Source organism: Garra rufa, chromosome 2, assembly GCF_049309525.1.
Source record: "Garra rufa chromosome 2, GarRuf1.0, whole genome shotgun sequence".
NCBI lineage: Eukaryota > Metazoa > Chordata > Actinopteri > Cypriniformes > Cyprinidae > Garra > Garra rufa.
In genome coordinates this window covers 12,234,500-12,259,551 of record NC_133362.1, presented here as the reverse complement: position 1 = coordinate 12,259,551, position 25,052 = coordinate 12,234,500, and the positions used below count along the sequence as shown (strand labels likewise).

Here is a 25,052-nt window from a genome sequence, read left to right as displayed (position 1 = left end):
GTTCCCAATTCCAGTCCTCGCGACCCACCACTCTGCACATTTTGTGTGTTTCTTGCATCGCTTCCGACGTTTGTTCTATTCCAACGTTACTGCCCTTCGAAGTGGACATCACAGGATATTCCGCCATTATTCATTAGTTCGAAGCGAGCGTATGTGTTCCATTTGAAGGTCATTAAAGCGTGCGAGATGTAAATTTAAAATGCATTTATTTACAGATGCACTTATGTCACACTTCTCTAGTAAGTTTCATCTGTGTGTGAAGACGCTACATGCGGTGGAAGCAGGGAGCAATGAACACTTTGCAGGGACCATGTCAATCGGATCGCAGTTCCTGCACAGACCTCACTTCTAATGAGCTGGTTATCTGAAACAGGTGTGTTAACTAAGAGAGACATGCAAAATGTGCAGAGCGGTGGGGCGCGAGGACTGGAATTGGGAACCGCTGCATTAGAGTATTGAAAACCACAAATTTTCTTAATGGATTAGTCATGTCATCCAATGTGTTCATATCTTTCTTTCTTTAGTCGAAATGGAATTAAGGTTTCTGAGGAAAACATTCCTGGATTTTTCTTCATATACTGGACTTCAATAGGGATCAGTGGGTTGAAGGTCCAAATTGCAGTTTCAATACAGCTTTAAAGAGCTGTACACAATCCCAGCCAGGGAATACTGATCTTTTTTAGTGTAACGATCGGTCATTTTCTAAAAATAAATACAAATTTATATACTTTTAAATCACAAATGCTTGTCTTGCAATAGCTTGACTTCACCCATATTCACATTGGAAGTCGAGCTAGTGGAAGATGAACATTTGTGGTTAAAGTATATCAATTTTTATTGTTTTTTAGAAAATGAGCGATTGTTTTGCTAGAAAAGACCCTTATTCCTCGGCTGGGATTATGTAGAGTTCTTTGAAGCTGCATTAAAACTTGGATCAAATTTGGACCTTCAACCTGCTGGCTCTATTTCTTTTTGACTGAAGAAAGAAAGACACAAACATCTTGGATGTCATGGGGTGAGTAAAATTATCAGAAAATGTTTATTCTGGAAGTGAACTAATCCTTTAAATAGGAATACCCTATAGCCGACTTTATATGGAAAGCAGTAATAATACGGTGAGCGCAAGCAGGCATCAAAATTGTGTATTTCCAGCTATGAAGCGCAAAGATCATACTCCGACACTTATAAACCAGTCCGAAATCCCTATCTGTTCCACTAATCTTTGTTCAAACATCAATCAAGATGATCTGTGACAACGGTGAGCATCAAAGTGAAGGACGTGAGAAGCGTGTTTGTTTGCTTTGAGGAGAAAACTGCGAGGAACCACTGAGGCCGGGAGGCTAGGGCTTTATCTAGCCGAACTACTAAAGCTTAATCCACTACGGAGCTACACACATATCTGTGCATTTTTTCTTTTTTAACAGTAAACAGTATCAAATATTCCTTTCAATATGCAGTTCGACATAAATCGAGGCATAAAAACAGATGAAATGGTAAAGAAAACTAGCAAAGCAGTTACACAGGGACTAGAAACTACAAACCACAAATGTAAGTCAAGAGGGATTTTAAAATACATTGATAGCAGCGTGTAAGAAAGAACACTGCAGGGAAATGCAGCATAATTTATATTACTCACTGAAGTCCAAGGCTGGAAAATGCAGAGGAGATGAGAATGAATGAAACATGAGAGAAAAAATGCATGTAGACAGAGGGATACGTTGACAATTTAACACAGGCAGGCCCTGTTCACATTTAGCATTAAGATGCATTTTCAGTTACTGACTCACAAACAGAAAATTGACTGATGCAAATGTTTATTTATTTATTTTTAATATTAATCACATACTAAGTAGGTAATATAAAAGCGGTGGTTTCTGTGGATAAGTGCGATCAGATCTCTATTCAAATTGCAATGGAAAAGCACTGGAGTGCAAGGAATTAATGCAATCCAGCTAAATAATATCCTGATGCTCTCTGTATATTAAATGCATGTTAATATCAGATGTAAAGAGCTCTGAGAGACAAATGTAAAAGGTGAATACAGAGGAAATGCAACCACTATTCATTCAATCATTCATTACACATGTGACGGAAATGTGCAATATGATATATGCAGCAAACTGCATAAATAGGCTAGTATTTTAGTGGGACAGGAATGCAAAGAAAATATATTTGGTTCATATTTTTCCCCCAAATCAACTGAAAATTAAGAAAATGCATTGTCATTAGTTGCACTACAATTCCTTATTACCATAAAATAACTAAAAAGCCATAAAAAAGGCTTTTTTTATTGAAATAACTGAAACAAAATATATATAAAAACTAAATTTATTTCAGCTAGCTGCCAGGGACATTTCTCATTTTTATTTAACTTGTAATATAAATAAATAAAAATAAAAATAAATAAATAATGAAAACTATTTTGACATAAAAAAAAAAAAATTACTAAAACTTCAAAAATGTTTAGATATTTACTAAATTGAATTGAATTATATAATATTTTATAATAAATAACTTAAATAAAAATAAATAAATACATAAATCAACAATCACTCTGAGGGTCACAGAGAGAATCCTTAATCACGGTTTTATAAGGTTACCGACTACTGTTTTTATTATTATCCAACAAAACAACAAAATGTTTGCCTAAACATGCGAGCAAACAAATTCTACCCTAATGTTCCTTTCTGTTGATGGTATTAAACTGCTGTTCAGGAACAGGGTCCAGCAATCTCAGCATCTATTCTAATGGATTCAATACAAAACCACGTCTTTTTCGCTGTCTATTTGTGTTAGCAGCTGCATTTGTTTTGATTGCATTAAATCAAAAGCACTTTAAAAGGCTTTACCTGAGGGACGCAGATGCTGTGCTGCGGCTATAATCTTTTAATCTATTAACATTTCATTCCACTCACAACAGCCTTCAGCTTGGCAACGGACTCCTGCTGCACCAAACCCACGTCCAGCGAGCACATCTCGATGGACGGACTTAATATTAAAGCCAAAACCGCAGCTAATTTACCAACGAAAAAGTACTTTCGGGATGTCAAAAAGGAAGAGGCTGCCTTTTGAGAATGTCAAGACTTTACAAGGAAAAAGTCATTTCTTTTTCAAATGAAGAATCGGGTCAGGGCATTAAAGGAATAGTTCACCTAAAAATGAATATTCTGTCAGTCTATTATTTACACACCCTCATTATTTTCCAAACCAGTGAGACTTTCTTTCTCCATGGAACATGAAATAAGATATTTAGTAGAATGTTCATTCTTCTTTTGTTGATAATAACATTGTGCTGCAGTTTTGGTTTGATGCCTGTGACCTTTAATGTAATTGTTTTTTATGCCTTATATATTTAGCACATTTAAATATGCAATATTTTAAATTTGAATACTTTAAATTTGAATACTTTTGATTGTAGAAACCATTTACATTGCTATAAATCTCACAAAAAATTACAAAGAAACAGCAAGTAACACATTAAATTATTATGGTGATGCATTGCTGCCACATACGCCACATATTATTTTTTCCACTCAATGGATGTGGTAATAACTAGATATGTTGTTTTACCAACATATTTTCTCATAATAAGAAGTTGTTAAGTCAGTAAAACAACATATTTTGTCATAATAACTTGATGTTATGTTGTTAAAACAACATCTTTTGTTGTTAAAACTACATCTCTTCTCATAATAACTTGATGTTATGTTGTTAAAACATCTTTTTTGTTGTTAAAAAGGCATCTTTTCTCGTAATTACTTGATGTTATGTCGTTAAAACAACAATTTTCCGTTGTTAAAACATCTTTTCTCGTAATAACTTGATGTTATGTCGTTAAAACAACATCTTTTGTTGTTAAAACTACATCTTTTCTCATAATAACTTGATGTTATGTTGTTAAAACATCTTTTTTGTTGTTAAAAAGGCATCTTTTCTCGTAATTACTTGATGTTATGTTGTTAAAACAACAATTTTTCGTTGTTAAAACATCTTTTCTCGTAATAACTTGATGTTATGTTGTTAAAACATCTTTTTTGTTGTTAAAAAGGCATCTTTTCTAATAATAACTTGATCTTATGTCATTGAAACCTCTTTTTGATGTTAAAATGACATCTTTTCTCATAATAATTTGATGTTATGTTGTTAAAACAACATCTTTTGTCATTAAAATGCCATCTTTCCTCATAATAACTTGATCTTATGTCATTGAAACATCTTTTTGATGTTAAAACGACATATTTTCTCATAATAACTTGATGTTATGCTGTTAAAACAACATATTTTGTCATTAAAACGCCATCTTTTCTCATAATAACTTAATGTTATGGTGTTAAAACAACATATTTTTGTCTTTAAAGAGGCATCTTTTCTCGTAATAAATTGATGTTATGTCGTTAAAACATTTTTTTCCTCAATAAAATTACATCTTTTTCATAATAACGAGATATGTCATTAAAATAACATCTCTTCTCATAATACCTTGATGTTATGTTGTTAAAACATCTTTTTTGTTGTTAAAAAGACATATTTTCTTATAATAACTTGATCTTATGTCATTGAAACATCTTTTTGACGTTAAAACGACATCTTTTCTCATAATAACTTGATGTTATGTCGTTAAAAAAACATTTTTGTTGGTAAAACATCTTTTCTCGTAATAAATTGATGTTATGTCATTAAAACTTTTTTTTTCTCGTTAAAACGACATCTTTTCTTATAATAACTTGATGTTATGTGGTTAAAACGACATCTTTTTGACATTAAAAAGGCATCTTTTCTCGTCATAACTTGATCTTATGTGGTTAAAACATCTTTTTTGTCATTAAAACGGCATCTTTTCACTTAATAATGAGATGTTACGACGTTAAAACGGCATCTTTTCCTCGTCATAACGAGATATGTTGTTAAAACAACTTATTGTTCTTGACAAAACCACATCTTTTCTCATAATTACAAGATAACTTGATGTTATGACGTTAAAACATCTTTTTCTCGTTAAAACAGCGTCCTTTCTCAAAATAAATTGATATGTCTTCAAAACATCTTTTTCTCATTCTCAAAATCTTTTCTCGTAATAACTTGATGTTATGTTGTTAAAACAACATCTTTTGTCATTAAAACGCCATCTTTCCTCATAATAACTCGATCTTATGTCATTGAAACATCTTTTTGATGTTAAAACGACATCTTTTCTCATAATAACTTGAGGTTATGTTGTTAAAACAACATCTTTTGTCATTAAAACGCCATCTTTTCTCATAATAACTTAATGTTATGTCGTTAAAACATCTTTTTCTTGTCAAAACCACATCTTTTCTCATAATAAAGAGATAAGTTGTTAAAGCGGCATCTTTTTCTGTAATAATTTGATGTTATGTCGTTAAAATAACACCTTTTTCTTGTTAAATCGACATGTTTTCTCATAATAACGAGATGTTACATGGTTAAAAGATGTTGCTTTAATAACATATATCGAAAGACTGAAGTATTTTCTTGTCAAATATATTCCAATAATCTCTGTATTATTTACAACTTCAAAAAAAAAAAAAAAAAAAAAAATTATAGAGTTTTCAATGGGCTGTTATGGAGCTGTGTTTTGGTTCAAAATATTTTTGTGGTGTTCCATACAGGTTTGGAATGACGGAATTTATGACAGAAATGTCATTTTTGGGTGAACTATTCTTGATTTTCCAAGACACGCACGCACACATACAAACTCTCTGAAAACTCATGTTTTCACCTGTTCTGTGAATATTCACAAGCACACAGTGTCTGCTGAAGGTTGAAGGTATTATTTCGGACAGGTAACTTACATGCCGCCGTCTCCCAGCTCCTCGTAGAGATTGGTCGGAGCGCCACCTCCTGTCGATTTGCCAGTAGGAAGAGCCATCTGGATACGGGCGGTTTTGGCACACTCGGCCTGCCTCCTGTAAAGCACCCCAAAGAGTGAGTCTCCTTCGTTTCAAAAGGCTCATTTCAGCTCTATTATAGCAGGATATGAGGTCTGGAGCTCCGGCAACTCTCATTTGATCTGTTCCAGCACTTTTTATTCATACAATGCAAAATATCATGGGTTATTCAGCACCTTTCACACTGAGATGAGGTGTTTTATTAGGAGGGAGCTGAACCCGGCTCACTTTGTACTCTATGAGGTCATGAAACCAGTCATTTCTGTTCATTTTCAAAGGCATTGCTATTGTGCTGGAATCAGAGAGGGCTGGAGTGAGTATGTCCTTTGCGTCTCATCTCAATTCATGCACTCTGCTCGTATGTTTCTGTTTTAAAGGACTGAAGCGAATAACGAGGGTACGATAACACAGACTATCCGGCAAATAATTCATCAAAAAGAAGAATTTGAACTTACTCTTTGAATCTGAGTGCAGGGTCCACATGCAGCGACAAGAGGTGCAGGGAAAGAAGGGGAAAGGAAAGTTGTTAGATAATTAGTAACAGGAATAATTCAATGAAACACAAATAATGACACTTATTAAAAGGAAGGAAGTCATATATAATATTATACTAAAATAAAATATATTCAAAAACCAACAGAGAACAATTGGTTTAGAGATAGTATAATATTATACTAGATAATAAAAAATAATGAAAAATATACTTAATATGAAAATGTAAGAAAATGGTATAATATAATAATATAATATAATATAATATAATATAATATAATTAATATAATATAATATAATTATTGTACCATTTTCTTATATTTTCAAATTCAGTATATTACATTATCCATAATTTTTATTATTATTCATAATATACTATTCATACTATAATGTAATACAATATAATATATAACCACAAACCAACAAAGGGCAATCAGTTTAGAAAATAAATAGTATAATAATATACTGGATAATAATTATAATACAATATAATATAAATTATACAACCAACAATGAACAATACATTTATTACACTATTTTATATACACTTATTCATCTTTGTTAATGTTAGTTAATAAAAATAGTCATTTATTGTTCATATTATGTTAACAATGCATCAGTAAATGCTAAAATTAACATTAACTAAGGTTAATAAATGATTATTCATGTTTACTAATGTAGTAATATAATATAACAAAAGGCAATCGGTTTAGAAAATAAATAATAATATAATAATAATAATATACTGGATGATAATAAAAATAATGGATAATATAATATACTAAATATGTAATTATAATAAAATTGTATAATATAATATAATATAATATAATATGTGACCCTGGACCACAAAACCAGTCATAAGGTTAAATTTTACAAAACTGAGATGTCATATGAAAGCTCAATAAATAAGCTTTCTATTGGTGTATGGTTTGTTAGGATAGGGCAAAATCTGGAATCTGAGGGTGCAAATAAATCAAAATACTGAGAAAATCTACTTTAAAGTTGTCCAAATTAAGTTCTTAACAATGCATATTACTAATCAAAAATTACATTTTGATATATTTACAGTAGGAATTTTACAAAAAATCTTCATGGAACATGATCTTTACTTAATTTACTAATGATTTTTGGCATAAAAGAAAAATCAATAATTTTGACCCATACAATGTATTTTTGCCTATTGCTACAAATAAACCCCAGCGACTTAAGACTGGTTTTGTGGTCCAGGGTCACATATAATATAATATAATATAATATAATATAATATAATATAATATAATATAATATAATATAATATAATATAATATAATATAATATAATATAATATAATATAATATAATATAATATAATATAATATAATATAATATATAACCACAAATCAAAAGAGGACAATTGGTTTAGAAAATAGATAGTATAATAATATACTGGATAATAAAAAAGGATAATATAATATAATATACTAAATATGTAAATATAAGACCATTGTATAACAATATAATATAATATAATATAATATAATATAATATAATATAATATAATATAATATAATATAATATAATATAATATAATATAATATAGTAATTATTGTACCATTTTCTTACATTTTAATATTAAGTATATTATCAATTATATTTATATTTATCCATAATAATATAATAATAATTTAATTAAAATTCATATAATTAATGAAATATATAATTTCAAATAAAAATAAGTGATGAAAAATGTTTTAATGTTAAATGTATTAATTATACTCTCTCACCTATATGTAAATTCCTTGACATAGAATTTAACTACTGATGCAGTTCGGCTTGATGTATATTTAATATTTTGTCAGAATAATGTAATATCTTCAAATTATCTTCATTTGGGTACTTTTCATAAAAAAATATTGCTATTGTACATACATGAAGTCATACGCAATTGTGACTAATTGTACTTAACTTGGCTAATCAGCACATTGTGTAATAGATCATGATCTTAATTCATATTTTTAACTGATTGGCAGTTCAAATTTTAATTTCACAGGCCAGAAACCGCTCGTAGTGTTCAACCACACGCCCCATTTCGTTTTCAGCTACTGCTGCAAGTGTGTGTGCATAATTCATGCTGTAAAATGTGATAAGAGCCCAGGATAACCCCGGTTTATCCTACATCTCCACAGCTGAGAAACAATACAGCTCTCAGCAGCAACCCATCTCTGTCTCTCCAGCTCTCCATTTTCCTTCCCATCTTTGTATTTCATCCACACACTCGCTCATCCTGACCCTGGGCTTCCTGGAGGCTATCAAAGACGTGGTCCCCTCAATATTATTTATTTAACCAGAATGCAATTACTCGAAAGACAGTGTGAGATCTTGTGTTGCGATATATAAGCTAACACTTGTGCCTCCTATTATGCATCTTCAGTAAACAACCAAATGAAATGACATAACGTCACTTCACCTTTAATACAAGAGTCTAATCACAAAATGAACTGTTTAATATGCGTATAAACATCTGAATGCAGTCATGCATACGTGTGCGTGTGTGTGTGTGTGTGTGTGTGTGTGTGTGTGTGTGTGTGCGAGAGCGTGCAAGTTTCACACATACTGTAGGTGTGTGTGTTTAGCTGTTTGTGTTCGCTCTATGATTACCCATCTGTTGTGTATTTACACAATAGCTGATGACGGACTCATTGGTGTGTGCAGAAGGTCAGGATCACACTCACGTCTCAGAGGAACTGCTGTGTGTGGAGAGCAGGCCCATATGCTGGGCTTTCAAAGGATGTGACGGATGGATCGAATGCCTGGGATATGTCACAAATGCTTATAATTAATCTGCTTTCACACAGAGCTGGCTGGGAGATTAGCCTGTTAGCATGGCTAATTACTGAAAAAAGCCATTTTAATACCTGGCATCCAATACTCATCTCTCTCACCTACTGTGTGTGTTTTTTCAGCTTGTCCTCAATGCTCCCAGGTTACAAATAGAGACGTAGAGTAAAACGTCTTCATGTATGTAACAATAGCAGCTCTGAGATGGAAGGTACAAGAAATAAGCTTTCTTTATATGTTAGATACATTTTTAACTTCTAGCTAAATGTCTACTAGTCAATCATAGTGAGTTTTTGACTAGCGACATATTTCAAGCTTGCAGCTTATTTGCAGCTTAGACTTAGACACACTCATAAAAGCAGCTGTTGAAATGAGATGTATAATGTATGTATGATTTTTGTGAATATAAATGATATATATACAAAAATATTTGATCCCCTGCTGATTTTGTACGTTTCTCCACTGACAAAGAAATGATCTTCATTTAAACAGTGAGAGACAGAATAACAACAAAGAAAAAAAATCCAGAAAAACGCATTTCAAAAAATGTTATAAATTGATTTGCATTTTAATGAGTGAAATAAGTATTTGATCCCCTATCAATCAGCAAGATTTTTGTCTCCCAGGTGTCTTTTATACAGGTCATGAGCTGAGATTAGGAGCATTCTCTTAAACAGAATGCTAGTTTGTGACCTGCATAAAAGACACCTGTGCATAGAAGCAATCAATCAATCAGATTCCAAACTCTCCACCATGGCCAAGACCAAAGAGCTGTCCAAGGATGCCCTGGACACGATTGTAGACCTACACAAGGCTGGAATGGGCTACAAGACCATCACCAAACAGTTTGGTGAGAAGGTGACAACAATCAATCAACAGACAACAGTTAATCCCATAGAAAATCTGTGTAGAGAGCTGAAGGTTTGAGTTGCCAAATGTCAGCCTTGAAACCTTAATGACTTGGAGAGGATCTGCAAAGAGGAGTGGGACAAAATCCCTCCTGAGATGTTTGCAAACCTGTTGGCCAACTACAAGAATCATCTGACCTCTGTGATTGCAAACAAGGGTTTTGCCACCAAGCATAAAGTCATATTTTGCTTCTGTGGTCAGGTGTCTTTTATACAGGTAACAAGCTGAAATTAGGAGCAGTCCCTTTAAGAGAGTGCTCCTAATCTCAGCTTGTTACCTGTATAAAAAACTCCTGGGAGCCAGAAATCTTGCTGACTGATAGGGGATCAAATACTTATTTCACTCATTAAAATGCAAATCAATTTATCACTTTTTTGAAATGCATTTTTTGTTGTTTCTCACCGTTCAAATAGACCTACCAGTAAAATTATAGACTGACCATTCCTTTTGTCAGTGGGCAAATGTACAAAATCAGCAGGGGATTAAATAATTTTATACTCATGAATTTTGCTATAGTCATTCACACTACTCGGCTGTTTTTGATGAAGACTTTTAAAAATGCTGCAGACCCCCATTTAAGGTTTAAAAGGTTAAGTTTTTTGCATTTCGGTGTAAACAGAGAAAAACTGAGACTTTTGAAAATAATGCCGTGGCTGCCCACATTTGCTCTGCACATCCTTGACAACCGTGTAAACAATAACATCATGCTCATTTGTTGCGTCTCATTTTGGAGGCTCATTTAAGAAAAGTAACTGTCAAATTGCAGAATAAAAAAGAAATTACAGTATTTTTACACCCCAAGGAATAACAGTCAATTTTATTAGGGTTACTTCTCTTAAATAACACATCGTTGATGACGTATAGAGCCTGAATGGTCATGTGACATGCGTTTTCGTTTCTGAAACAGTGTAGACAATGATTGTTTTCTTTTAAAACGGCGTTTAAAAAACGAAAATGCACTAGTGTAAACAGGGCCTAAATAGTAGGCAAATTCAGTCTGATGGGATTGTTTTCCACAGTGCTAGAATACAGTGTTTTGCTGAATTTATAAGCTACTGAAAAGTTGTAATATGCGACTAATGAGATTGATCATCATTAAGAGGACTGACAAGCAGTGTCGATCGGAGCTGAAAATTCTACTCACTGTTTGTAGGTCACCATAACGATGAGAATAGCAGGAATGCAGCACAGAATGATGATAATGGCCAGTGCCAGCAGCGCCCCCTCTGTGTAGCCCACCGCCTGCGCAGCCTTCTTCACACTCGCCACGATGTCAGGAGAACGGATCTCCAGAATCCGCCCACCCTCACCCAGGTATGGCTGGAACTCCTTATTGATGTCCAGAATCTTGCCGTCCAGGAACCTGTCAAACACACATTGAGCAGACATTTTAGAAAAGAATTTAAATTTAGATCTTTTCTTTTCACAAATATGGACCCAAACAGCAAGCACATCATAAAAAGACTTCCATAAAATAACTCCACAAAGTACGTACTAATAATGTGAGAGAAATAATGCAACTGTATTAATGCAAACTAAATTATAACGAAACAAACTTTTGTGACCCTGCACAGTAATAATGCAACTGTATAGATAAAAATGAAATATATTATAAAAATTGTGATCAAATTTAAAATAAAGTAAAAAATAATAGAAAAAACTAATTTGAAACTATATATACACTATAACTACAAAACAAAAAGTATAAAATAAAATAAATAAAATAAAATAATTAAATGCTAAAAAACATGATGTAATTAAAATTTCAGTCTGTTCGTTACAAAGATATATACCTGTACAGTGAGCACATCATAATCACAAGACTGTACATTTCCGCTCACATACACAGGGTGTTTATACTGTAGTAACTATGGCAGCCTTGAGATGATTGACAGCTAGATGTTGATAACATTCAGTGTCAATCCAAAGCATCTTCGGCAGAGAAACAGGAGCCAAAAATCCTGCTAATGAGGGCAGCATCCGTTCAGCTCTATTTAGCCTTTTCCAGTTCATCGTTTGAGTTACTAGGCAACATGATATGGAAATCCTCATTCTCCTCTGCATGTGTAAATGGCTTGACTGTGCTAATATCAACCTGAGTTATTATTATTTAATATCTCGATACAGAGCTGATTACCAGTGCCACTCCAAAGCAGAGCAAGAGCACTTTTCTCCTGAGCCGACATGAAATGTGAAAAGACCTGGCTTTGTTGACACTTTGCTGATCAATAATGTTTAAATAGACCTGCATGTTAAGCACCTCATAAGTATCCACGGCAGACCAATTAGCCCTGCTGCAGCAGAGCACTTCAACAGAAGCACCCAGTAAACAGGACTGTTCAAACATAATCGATTATCCAGGTTTAAAGACTGATGAAAGACTGCGTGTGTTTGATCTATGTGGTCAAACAGACCGGCAAAACCACGTGTATGTAGCTTCGCTACATCTGAAGAGTTTCCTTTTCGGCTTTAAAAGAATGAGGATGAATAGATTTGGATTTTCAAGGTGAAGTGAGTAACTCTGTTGCTATTCTGAATTTACACCCCATTTACACCTGTATTTTTGCTCCCCACATTCCATCAGATCAATCCAGTTGTTAAACCTGTGTGATTTTCTTTTTTCTGTGGAACACAAAAAAGATATTGAAAAATGCCTAATTTTTTTCCCAGACAATGTTGTTTTGTACAACATTCTTCATCTTCTGTGTTTTGCAGAAGAAATGAACTAGGTGAATAAATGGTGACAACTTACATGTTTCAGTCAGGCTGCCATAATTCAACACATTTTTTATCTAAAATGTAATTAAAAATTAAAATAACTGGTTAACTGATTACTGGAGAAAAAAATAAATACAAAAATTAATAAAATATGTTGGTTCACTAAATGGAAAAAGCAATGGAATGTCCACACAAAGACAGAAAAAATGTCCTAAATAAAATAAAGTAAAGTAAAGTAAAATAAAATAAAATAAAATAAAGAAAAAGATTAAATTAAATAATAAATTAAATTAAATTAAATTAAATTAAGTTAAATGTTTAGGTTCACTAAATGGAAAAGCAATGGAATGTCCACACAAAGGCAGAAAATAAAATGTCCTAAACAAAAAAAAAGTAACAAAAATAAAATAAAATAAAATAAAATGGTAAAATAAAATCAGTAAAATAAAACCAAGTAAAATAAATAAAATAAAACAAAATAAGTTCTAAATAAAATAAAGTAACAACAAAAATAAAAATAAAGTAAAATCAACAAATAAATAAAATAAAATATTAAATGAAATTAATAAAATAAAAATAAATATAAATAAATAAATAAATAAATATGTTGGTTCACTAAATGGAAAAGCAATGGGATGTCCACACAAAGACAGACAAAATGTCCTAAATAAAATTAAGATAAAAAAAATTAAGTAAAATAAAATCAAGAAAATAAATAAAATAATATATTAAATGAAATTAATGAAATAAAAAATAAAATAAAAAAATAAAAAAATAAATATGTTGGTTCACTAAATGGAAAAGCAATGGAATGTCCACACAAAGACAGAAAAAATGTCCTAAATAAAATAAAGTACCATAATAAAATACAATGAAGTAAAAATAAAAATAAAATATTAAATGAAATTAATAAAATAAAAATAATAAAAAAGAAAAAACTGTCCTAAATAAAATAAAGTAATATAATAAAATAAAATAAAATAAAGTACAATTTCTTTTAAACTAAATTCACTAAATGGAAAAGCAATGGAATGTCCACACAAAGACAGAAACAAATGTTCAAAATAAAATAAAATAAAATAAAATAAATGAAAAATGCCCTAAATAAAATAAAGTTACATATCAAAATGAAGTAAAAAAGTAAAATAAAATCAAGCAAAATAAATAAAATAAAATATTAAATTAAATAAAAATAAATAAATAAATAAATGAATAATAAATGAAATAAAATAATGAATAAAATAAAGTAAGATAATAAAATAAAATGTGTAGGTTCCCTAAATGGAAATGCAATGGAATGTCTACACAAAGACAGTAGCAACATTTCCTAATCTGTAATAAGGGAAAAATCACAAATGAGATCTTGCATAGTTCAAACAAAAATACAAACCGATCGTTCAGTCTCCAAAATGTCCTTCCAAATGTGTGTAATTGTTTTCTTCCATAGAACACAAAAGATTTTTTTTTTCCAAGAATTTCAAAAAAGAACCATAAAAGTGGTCCATATATATAATGTCAGTATGGTGTGTGTTGATTCACTAAATGGAAAAGGAATGGATCAAAATCAAGCTGGACTGAAGCACAGGGGAAACAGAAAGGAGTGACGAACAAACTGCCAATATTTTGTTTCTTTTCTAAATCAAAGACACTGAAGCATCATTTCAGATCGTTAGATCCAGGTTTAACCCTGGTTTTACCCACAAGTCCTTCATCTCTTTGAATCACGTCCCTGTTGTGGAGGAAGAGAAACAGCATGCGCTAACCCACACTGTTACAGACACGCAGTGTGAACGTGCTCAACAATGGCTGCCTGTTTTTATCGTATTTCAGAGTCAATGGACTTCTAACCAGCAGGATGACAGGATTCATCCATACAAAGCACCACTGAGAGTGACCAGATGGATTCTGGAGAAAGAAACTAGTTTTGTGAGGGGAACTTTTGTGAAAGCTGAGGTGCAGCTCAGACTGTAAAGCTTTGAGAAGCAGATTTTGAGTTTTATGACCTGAGACACGAGAAAACAACCTTGTCTCCAGCAGAACATATGAAAGGAGAAGGGTGGAAAAAATACTCAGCAGTCGGCTGTTCTCAGCGAGGAGGGTTCATACACACAAACAAACACAAAGCCTGAAGAACAGCATGTCCCCATGTAACTGAGTCAAATGGAGACAGATAATGTCCACACAAAATAATGTCCCCATCTGTAACAAAGAAAAAAATGCAAATGAGATCTCTGTAAAGGCACGGTTCAGCCTAAAATGAAAACAAGGGCATAGAATTTAGTAGGGACGCTAGGGACATGTCCCTACTAATATCTAGCTACTACTTGTTGTAACCACTGTTGTTTTAATTTGATTGTATCAGTTTGTTTGTTCCTCCGCTTTCCGTGTCTTCAACCATGTTTACACTACACTGTTAGTACTACTACGGGCTATGCTCACTAGTTTTATGACATTAACTGAAATAAGCGGCAAAAGAATGATGTTTAAAAATAAAATATACATATTTCCATTCCAAAGATAACTTCCAACACAAGTTTTGATTCACTGTTTCGAAACGCTCCAATTGGGTTGAATATTGCAAATTATTGGATTCAGTTCAGGACTTCAAAATGCGTATCGTGAATCATTTTTTTTAAATCGAAGCTTTGAAGATTTTTCGTGAATCTTTTGATTCAGATCTGAACTTCGGAGTGGGTTTGCAAATCATCTTGAGAACTAAATGATCCATGCTCAGAAGTCATGATCCGAAATGATGTTCGTGATTCGTTAATCATTTGATTGAGATCGGAGCTTAGGAGTGGGGTTCGTGAATCATTTAGCAAATTGAATGAATTTGCGATCCGTGCTCAGAAGTCATGATCCAAAATTATGGTTCAAAAATTATTATTCAGATAGGACATAGGAGCGTGCATCACAAAGCATTTGATTCAGTTCGGAGCTTTGGAGCCGGTTCGCAAATCATTTCGCGATTGGATGCTTTGCGATCCATGCTCAGAAGTCATGAGTCAAAATGATGATTCATGAATCATTATTCAGATAGGACTTAGGAGTGTGGATCGCAAATCATTTGATTTAGATCGGAGCTTAGGAGTGGGTTCGTGAGTCATTTCGCAAATTGAATGAATTTGCGATTCATGCTCAGAAGTCATGATCCAAAATGATGGTTTGTGAATCATTATGCAGATAGGACTTAGGAGTGCGGATCGCGAATCATTTTATTCAGATCGGAGCTTAGGAGAGGGTTTGTGAATCATTTCACAATTGGATGCTTCACAAGCTCAGAAATCACAAGTCAAAATCATTTTGCGATTGGACGATTTGCGATCTGTTTTCAGAAGTCACGACCTGAAATGATGTTTCGTGAATCATTATTCAGATAGGACATAGGAGTGTGGACCACAAATCATTTAATTCTGATCGGAACTTTAGAGCTGGTTTACAAATCATTTTAGATTGTGACTTCTGAGCACAGATTGTGAATTGAATGATTCGCAATCCACACTCAGAAGTCACGATCCAAAATGGTTAATGAATCATTATTCAGATGGAGTGTGACTCATTTGATTCAGATCGGAGCTTTGGAGCAGGTTTGTGAATCATTTAATTCAGGTCGGAGCTTTGGAGCGGGTTCACAGATCATTTTGTGAATTGAATGATTTGCGATCCGCACTTAGATGTCACGATCCAAAATGATGGTTCATGAATCATTATTCAGATGGAGCATGAATCATTTGATTCGGATCGGAGCTTTGGAGCAGGTTCGTAAATTATTCTGCGATTTAAATGATTCGTAATCCAAGCTCAGAAGTCACGATCCAAAATGATGGTTCACAAATCATTATTCAGATGGAGTGTGAATCATTTGATTCAGATCAGAGCAGGTTCGTGAATCATTTAGCTAACTGAAAGATTTGCGATCCACGCTCAGAAGTCACGAACCAAAATGATGGTTCACGAATCATTATTCAGATCGAGCGTGAATCATTGTATTCAGATCAGAGCTTTGGAGCTGGATCGTGAATCATTTGATTCAGATCGGATCTTTGGAGCGGGTTCACTACTCATTTTGCGAAATGAATGATTCACAATCTGCGCTCAGATGTCACAATCCAAAATGATGATTCATGAATCATTATTCTGATGGAGTGTGAATAATTTGATTCAGATCAGAGCTGTGGAGCAGGTTTGTGAATCATTTTGCGAATTGAATGATTTGCGATCCACGCTCAGAAGTCATGATCCAAAATGATGGTTCACTAATCCTTATTCAGATGGAGTGAGAATCATTTAATTCAGATCGGAGCTTTGGGGTAGGTTCGCGAATCATTTGATTCAGATCGGAGCTTTGGAGAGGGTTCACAAATCATTTTGCAAATTGAATGATTTGTGATTTGCGTTCAGAAGTCACGACCCAAAATGATGGTTCATGAATCATTATTCAGATGGAGCGTGAATCATTTGATTCAGATCGGAGCTTTGGAACGGGTTCGTGAATCATTTGATTCAGATCGGAGTGGGTACGCAAATCATTTCGCGAATTGAATGATTCACGATCTACACCCAGAAGTCATCTAAAATGATTGTTTACTAATTATTATTCAGATGGGACTTAGGAGCGTGGATTCCTGAATCATTTGATCATGCAAGATGTCTGTTAAAGATCTCTTGATCTGGAAAGCATCTGCTGTGTACAAATGCTGTGTACAAACATGATAGACAAGATTTACATACACTCTAAATCATAAACATCTTAAAGACATCTAATAAATGTCCATTTGACATATGATAGATGTCCTATAGACGTATTGCAGATGAGCAAACACTCTAAAAAATACGTCTTGCAGATATAAATGCAGACATAAAATAGATGTCTACAAGATGTATGTGTGCTATCAGGGTTGATTCAGATCAGGATTTTGGAGCGGGTTCATGATTCTTTTTCCGATTTCTTTCTTTTAAACAGTACAAAACATTAATCCATTACTCAAACCACATATATACTGTGACGAGTGTCTCTGGGCTCATCAGCGTCGCCCTGGCAACCAACACGCAGCACCTGCACCTCCTCGTCAGCGGCCGATCGGTCCCAGCTGCCGCTCATCAGCCCGCAGCATAAGACGCCGCTGCTGCGTTCACTCAGACAGACTTACGTCTCATGCTGATCACACTGATGCTAACGTTCTCTCTTTTGTCACACAGAGGGCAGCGAGTGACCGACGGCCGCAGCACGCACGCCTGGACACCCCCTTCACGGACACGAGAACTTCACTAAAGCACCAGTTTGGATCGCACTGAGCACCGTTCACCACGTTTTATTTTCACAAGTATTTAATAAAATCCACCCTCCGGGGCCTTTTCACTGAGCTGCCTTGTTGTGTGATCTCTCAACCGTGACACCTGGTGGAGAATGCGGGCAACTGCATGAGAGATCACACACAAGTGTTTGCATTCGCCCGCACTGAAAGACGTCTTTTTTTCTGTTCACTCTTTTTTTTCAGAATCGGTCAGCGCGCTCTCTCTCCATGGAGACGAATGAATTGTTACAACGCCTTACCGAAGTCACCGTCCGCCAGCAGCAGATCATGGAACATCTGGCTACTCGGCAGGGCAGGACCGAAGAGGAACTCGCCGCCCTCCGAGCCCAAGCTGCCTCACGCGTTCCATTACCTGATCCTCGGATGCAAGCAGCACGGCTGCTGCCGAAGATGACCGCGCAGGATGATGTGGAGGCTTATCTACAAATGTTTGAGTCCACCGCTCACCGCGAAGGCTGGGAACCGGACGACTGGGCTTCAGCGCTGGCGCCCCTCCTCACAGGCGAAGCTCAACGGGCGTTCTTCTCGCTGTCCCCAACAGCAGCCGGTGATTATAGAGAGGTGAAGAGAGAAATTCTCGCCAGATTGGGTCTGTCTCCTATTTGTGCGGCCCAACAGTTCTTCGAGTGGGAGTATAAAGCCCGGGTGCCAGCGCGAGCCCAGGCTGCCGAACTCGTCCGCTTGGCCCAACACTGGCTGCTTGAAGGAGAGCCCACCGCAGCCCAGGTAATGGAACGCGTGGTGGTCGATCGCCTCCAGCGAGCCCTGCCCCGAGTCCTTCGCCAAGCTGTCGGGATGAAAAACCCCACCACCGTCATGTCCCTTGTGGAGGCGATCGAGCTGGCGGACGCCATCCACCACCGGGAGGTCGGAGAGAGAGCGCCGCCGTTTCCCCGGAGGGTGGTCCAGGAGCGACGCACGCCGGAGGGCACCCCGCGCGCAGTTAGCAGGCCGACGGTTCCCTCGCCGATGGACGAGCCGATGCCCACCGCCGAGCCGACAACACCTCCACGGACCTGGCTGGCGGGTTGCATCCTACATCAGCGCGTCCCGCCGGCGGCACCAGAAGCGGACGTCACTGTGAATGGAAAACCCGTGCGAGCGCTTCTGGATTCGGGCAGTGCGGTCACCCTCATACAAGCTCGGCTGTGCCCTCCCCGTCCCAACCAAAAGAGCCTGCTACCCATTACGTGTGTGCACGGAGATACCCAACAGGTCCCAGCTCGTCGTATCAACATCGCTGCAGCTCATGGCAATTGGCCTGTGGAGGCTGGAATCATGGAGAATCTGCCGGTCTCACTGCTCCTCGGACGGGACTGGCCGGGGTTTGACCGCCTGCTCGCCGCTGCCGCCCAACCCGCCGGCCAGGAAGGGAACCGTCGTCGCCGCAGGCGGCCCCGAAGACCCCGCCGCCAACCGGCCCTGCTTGCTTCGGACAGCGGGAGAGATGGTGAGTCCCCCTCTCAAAATACTAACCTTTTCTATGATGTGTTTCGTCAGGCCAGCGAGGGGGGCTCATTCGCCAAGGAACAACGGGAGGACGATCGACTGAAACATTGCTGGGGACAAGTCCGCGCGGTGGATGACAAAGACGTCCTCCCACGGCCCCATCCTCTCCCGCATTTCATTGTCCGAAAGGGCCTGCTATACTGCGTCGCCCAGCGAAGGGGGGAGGAGAAGGAATTGTTGGTCGTCCCACGGACCAAAACGGAGGCCGTGTTAGAGCTCGCCCACTCCCACCCCATGGCCGGTCACCTGGGGGCTGCTAACACCGCACAACGGATTCGAGACCGGTTTCACTGGCCCGGATTGGACGCGGAAGTGAAACGGTTTTGCCAGGCCTGTCCCACATGCCAACGGACCGCGCCCAGAACTCCTCCCCCCAGTCCGCTCATCCCATTACCCATCATTGAGGTGCCCTTCGAGCGGATCGGACTGGATCTTGTGGGGCCGTTGCCTAAGTCTGCCCGTGGTCATGAGCACATCCTCGTCATCGTCGACTACGCCACCCGGTATCCGGAAGCAGTCCCCCTGCGGAAAGCAACAGCGAAGGCCATCGCCCAGGAGCTGTTTCTGTTGGCCAGCCGGGTGGGTATCCCATCAGAGATACTGACTGACCAGGGTACACCGTTCATGTCCCGGCTAATGGCAGACCTCTGCAGGCTGCTGCGGGTGAAACAGTTGAGGACGACAGTCTATCATCCGCAGACCGACGGGCTCGTGGAACGTTTTAATCAAACCCTCAAGCAGATGCTTCGGAGGGTAGCAGCCGAGGACAGACGCGACTGGGACCTGATGATCCCGTATGTCCTGTTCGGGATCCGCGAAGTACCTCAGGCCTCAACTGGTTTCACCCCCTTCGAGCTCCTGTTCGGCCGCCAGCCACGGGGGCTGCTGGATGTCGCTCGGGAGGCCTGGGAGCAGCAGCAGCCTGCACCCCACCGCACGGTCGTCGAACACGTAAAACAGATGAGGGAGAGGATCGACCGGGTCATGCCATTAGTCCGGGAACACCTCAGCAAGGCGCAGCAGGCCCAACAACGCCACTACAACCGGGCAGCCCAACCACGGGAATTCCAACCGGGAGACAGGGTGATGGTATTGGTCCCCACCTCCGCCTGCAAATTCCTGGCATCCTGGCAGGGCCCCTATACTGTGGTGGAAAAGGTCGGACCAGTGACTTACCGACTACGGCAGCCTGGACGACGACGGACCGAACAGCTCTATCATATTAATCTCCTCAAGAGATGGCAAGGGACCAACGAGCAGGTGGCCGCCCTCAGTCTCACCGATCCCGTGGTTGTCGACATGAATCCCCATCTGTCGGCTGCCCAGAAGACCGAGCTGCAACACCTGGTCAGTCAGTTCGAGGATGTGTTCTCCTCCCAGCCCGGGCAGACCAACGTCATCCAACATGACATCAAGACGCCCCCTGGAGTGATCGTCAGGCAACGGCCCTACAGAGTCCCAGAGGCTCGTCGGCAGGCTATCGAAGAGGAGATTCAACAAATGCTGAAGTTGGGGGTAATAGAACCATCTCGCAGCCCGTGGTCCAGCCCCATCGTGATGGTACCCAAGCCGGATGGCACCCTCCGCTTCTGCAACGACTTCCGCCGGCTGAACGAAGTCTCCGAATTCGACAGCTACCCCATGCCTCGAGTGGATGAGCTGTTGGACCGACTGGGGAGGGCCCGGTACATCTCAACCCTCGACCTTACCAAAGGATATTGGCAAGTTCCACTTACCCCCTCGGCAAAACCGAAGACGGCGTTCTCCACTCCCAGTGGACACTGGCAGTACCGGACCCTCCCCTTCGGCTTGCACGGAGCACCCGCCACCTTCCAGCGTATGATGGATATCCTCCTGAGGCCCCACCAAGCCTACGCGGCTGCATACCTGGACGACGTCGTCGTGCACTCCGAGGCATGGGATGAACACCTGGAACGTCTGCGGAGGGTGCTCTCGGAGCTCCGGCGGGCTGGACTAACCGCCAACCCCCGCAAATGCCACCTAGCGCTCTCCGAAGCGAAGTACCTGGGCTTCCAAGTCGGCCGCGGCCTTATCCGGCCCCAGGACAAGAAGGTAGAAGCGATACTCACCGCTCCCCAGGTATGAGCCTTTTTGGGGTTGGCGGGGTACTATCGCTGTTTTATCCCCAACTTCTCCTCTCTAGCCGCCCCCCTGACAGACCTGACCAGGAAGGGGCAGCCCGAGAAGATTCGCTGGACGCCCGCCACGGAAGAGGCGTTCGCCGGACTCAAGACTGCCCTCACCTCAGCGCCGGTACTCCGTGCCCCGGACTTCCGCTGCCCCTTCCTGCTGCAGACGGATGCCTCCGATACCGGACTCGGGACCGTACTATCGCAGATCCAGGAAGGTGAGGAGCATCCTATTATTTATATCAGCAGGAAGCTGTCCTCGGCTGAGAAGAACTACGCCGCCGTAGAGAAGGAGGCCCTGGCCATCAAGTGGGCAGTCCTGGAGCTGCGATATTACCTCCTCGGCCGCAAGTTCACCCTGGTGACCGACCACGCCCCCCTACAGTGGATGGCCCGCGCCAAGGACACCAACGCCAGGGTGACTCGCTGGTTCCTCGCGCTCCAGGACTTCCACTTCGAAGTCCGCCACCGCGCCGGGGCCGCCAACGCCAATGCAGATGGGCTCTCACGGATATGGACAGCTTTTGCAGGTCTGTCAGGGGTCATTCCCCACCCACCCCTTAATTCACCCCTACTGTCTCCATTCGTTCCCAGGACCAGAACGACGCTTAGGGGGGGGGGATGTGACGAGTGTCTCTGGGCTCATCAGCGTCGCCCTGGCAACCAACACGCAGCACCTGCACCTCCTCGTCAGCGGCCGATCGGTCCCAGCTGCCGCTCATCAGCCCGCAGCATAAGACGCCGCTGCTGCGTTCACTCAGACAGACTTACGTCTCATGCTGATCACACTGATGCTAACGTTCTCTCTTTTGTCACACAGAGGGCAGCGAGTGACCGACGGCCGCAGCACGCACGCCTGGACACCCCCTTCACGGACACGAGAACTTCACTAAAGCACCAGTTTGGATCGCACTGAGCACCGTTCACCACGTTTTATTTTCACAAGTATTTAATAAAATCCACCCTCCGGGGCCTTTTCACTGAGCTGCCTTGTTGTGTGATCTCTCAACCGTGACAATACATATACACACACACATATGTTGGGTTTACATGTTTATGGGGACATTCCATAGGCGTAAGGAAATGGTTTTTATACCATACAAAATATTTTCTGTCCACTTACTCTAACCCTTAAAGTAAACTCCTCACAGGAAACTTTCTGCTTTTTGACGAAAATATAAAAATAACAATGATTTCATGGCTTTCAAAATCCATTTGCAGTCTGCAGTCCATTTGCAGTGGTATACTTGGCGTTTGGCATCATGGTCAACAAACTTGGCACAACCTTGTCTTCAAAGTTTGAATCTGAACATGTATGAATAAGATTTCAGGGTGACAGAGATTCAACAAACAACAACAATACTACAATAACCTTCCTTAAATATCTCAGTTGTTTCTGCTAAACAATAAAGAGATTAAATGAAGAATTCTGCTAGAACTTTTTTTCTTTTTTGCTTTAGGCCATCACATGCAATCTTAAATCTATCGGGATCCAACAAATTAAGTACAATCAAGAGCCAGAGATTTTATTATGAGCTCAAACATTTCTCATCAAATTCTTGCAAATGATCTCTCACTGTGCAGTATGTCAACAACTGTTTCATTCATGTCTTTATTTCTCTAAAGAAATGTTACCAGTAACCTCTAAGGCATAAAATATTCATCTGGGCAGCTGCTCTGCTTTGGTAGAGATATAAACACGAGCGGAACACATCTAACAGTGAACAAAATAAAACGTATAAGAGTAAGGAGTGCGTCTAGAAAGGCAGAATAAGGCAGGTGGTCTGTGATCTCCTGTGCTTGTGAATATGAATGAGATGTGTGTGTTGGCTCAGTAAACACATATTTGAACAGAATCCTGATGACTTGTGTTGGATCCCAGTGACAGACGCGTCTCCCTGCTGAGTCACGGGGCACAGCAGAGTTTAAATGAGCATATTGCTGTGTGTCTGGACTTCAGGGGGATTTTCTCCTCTTGACTGAGGAGGACAGGTGCTTCCTGTAGAACAGCTGTTCACATAGGCAGTTCATTTCCTTTTTCACCTTTAACTTTTTTCTTTTTCTTTTTCTTTTTCAATTTTGCCACTATTATGTAAAAGATGTAAGAGATATGCCACAATGGCCAAAGAGTTTTATATATTTTATTAATATACATATACACTACCACTCAAAAGTTTAAGATCAGTACGATTTTCAATGTGTTTTAAAGTTTCTTATGCTCATCAAGGCTGTGTTCATTTAGTCAAAAATACAGAAAAAAATATGTAATATTGTGAAATATTATTACAATGTGAAACAATGTCGTTCTATATTAATATACATTAAAATTTAGTTTATATCTGTAATTAAAGTTGAATTTTCAGAATCATTACGCCAGTCTTCAGTGTCACATGGTCCTTAGGAACTAAGGTTATACACTAAGATCTAACAATATACACTACTGTTCAAAAGTTTGTGGTCAGTAAATTTTATACTTTTTATACTTTTATTCACCAAGAATGTAACATTTTGCAATATTACTGGTTTTTTTTTCTGTATTTTTGATCAAATAAATGCAGCCTTGATGAGCATAAGAGACTTAAAAAAAAACATTACAAGTCCTACTGATTCCAAACGTCTGAGCGGTAGAGTATATTTAAAAAAAAACAGTTTGATTTAAAAATATTCCCTACCATTTAAAAGTTTGGGGTCAGTAAGTTTTTTTTTTATTAATAAATTAATAAATTTATATTTTTATTCAGAAAGGATGCATTAAACTGATCAAAAGTGACAAAGACATTTATAAGGTTACAAAAAAATCTATTTCAAATCAATTCTGTTCTTTTGAACTTTCTATTCAAAGAATTAAAAAAAGTCAAATATTCCAAATAAAATATTAAACAACTGTTTTCCACATTGATAATAATCTGCATATTACAATAATTTATTAAGCATTGCGTGACACAAAGAATGCTTTGCCATTACAACACTAAAATTCATTTTAATATAAATTAAAATAGAAAATCAGTTCTTTTAAAATGTAATACAATTTCACAATTTTTGTTCAAATAAATGCAGCCTTGGTGAGCATAAGAGGCTTTAAAAAAATAAATAAAAATCATACTGACCCCAAACTTTTAAATGGCAGTGTATAATTAAATTATTATAATTAATATATTTAGCTGTGGGGTGTATGTTAGTTAGGCTCTGTCTATCAGTTTTTTAAAACAAGGGAAAGGCCTTATAAAATCA

At 38.2% G+C, this 25,052-nt stretch overlaps 1 protein-coding gene across 1 annotated transcript in view; it reads right to left on the bottom strand.

Annotated features, from left to right (window-relative positions):
* pcdh15a (protocadherin-related 15a) overlaps positions 1-25,052 on the bottom strand; it is a 213,659-nt gene that overhangs the window by 18,910 nt on the left and 169,697 nt on the right. Inside the window, exons 27-29 of the mRNA XM_073834580.1 lie at positions 11,274-11,492; positions 6,365-6,373; positions 5,814-5,927 (exon numbers count right to left, since the gene is read on the bottom strand). Of these exons, the coding sequence (XP_073690681.1) occupies positions 5,814-5,927; positions 6,365-6,373; positions 11,274-11,492 (342 nt within the window). The remainder of the gene's footprint in view (positions 1-5,813; positions 5,928-6,364; positions 6,374-11,273; positions 11,493-25,052) is intronic.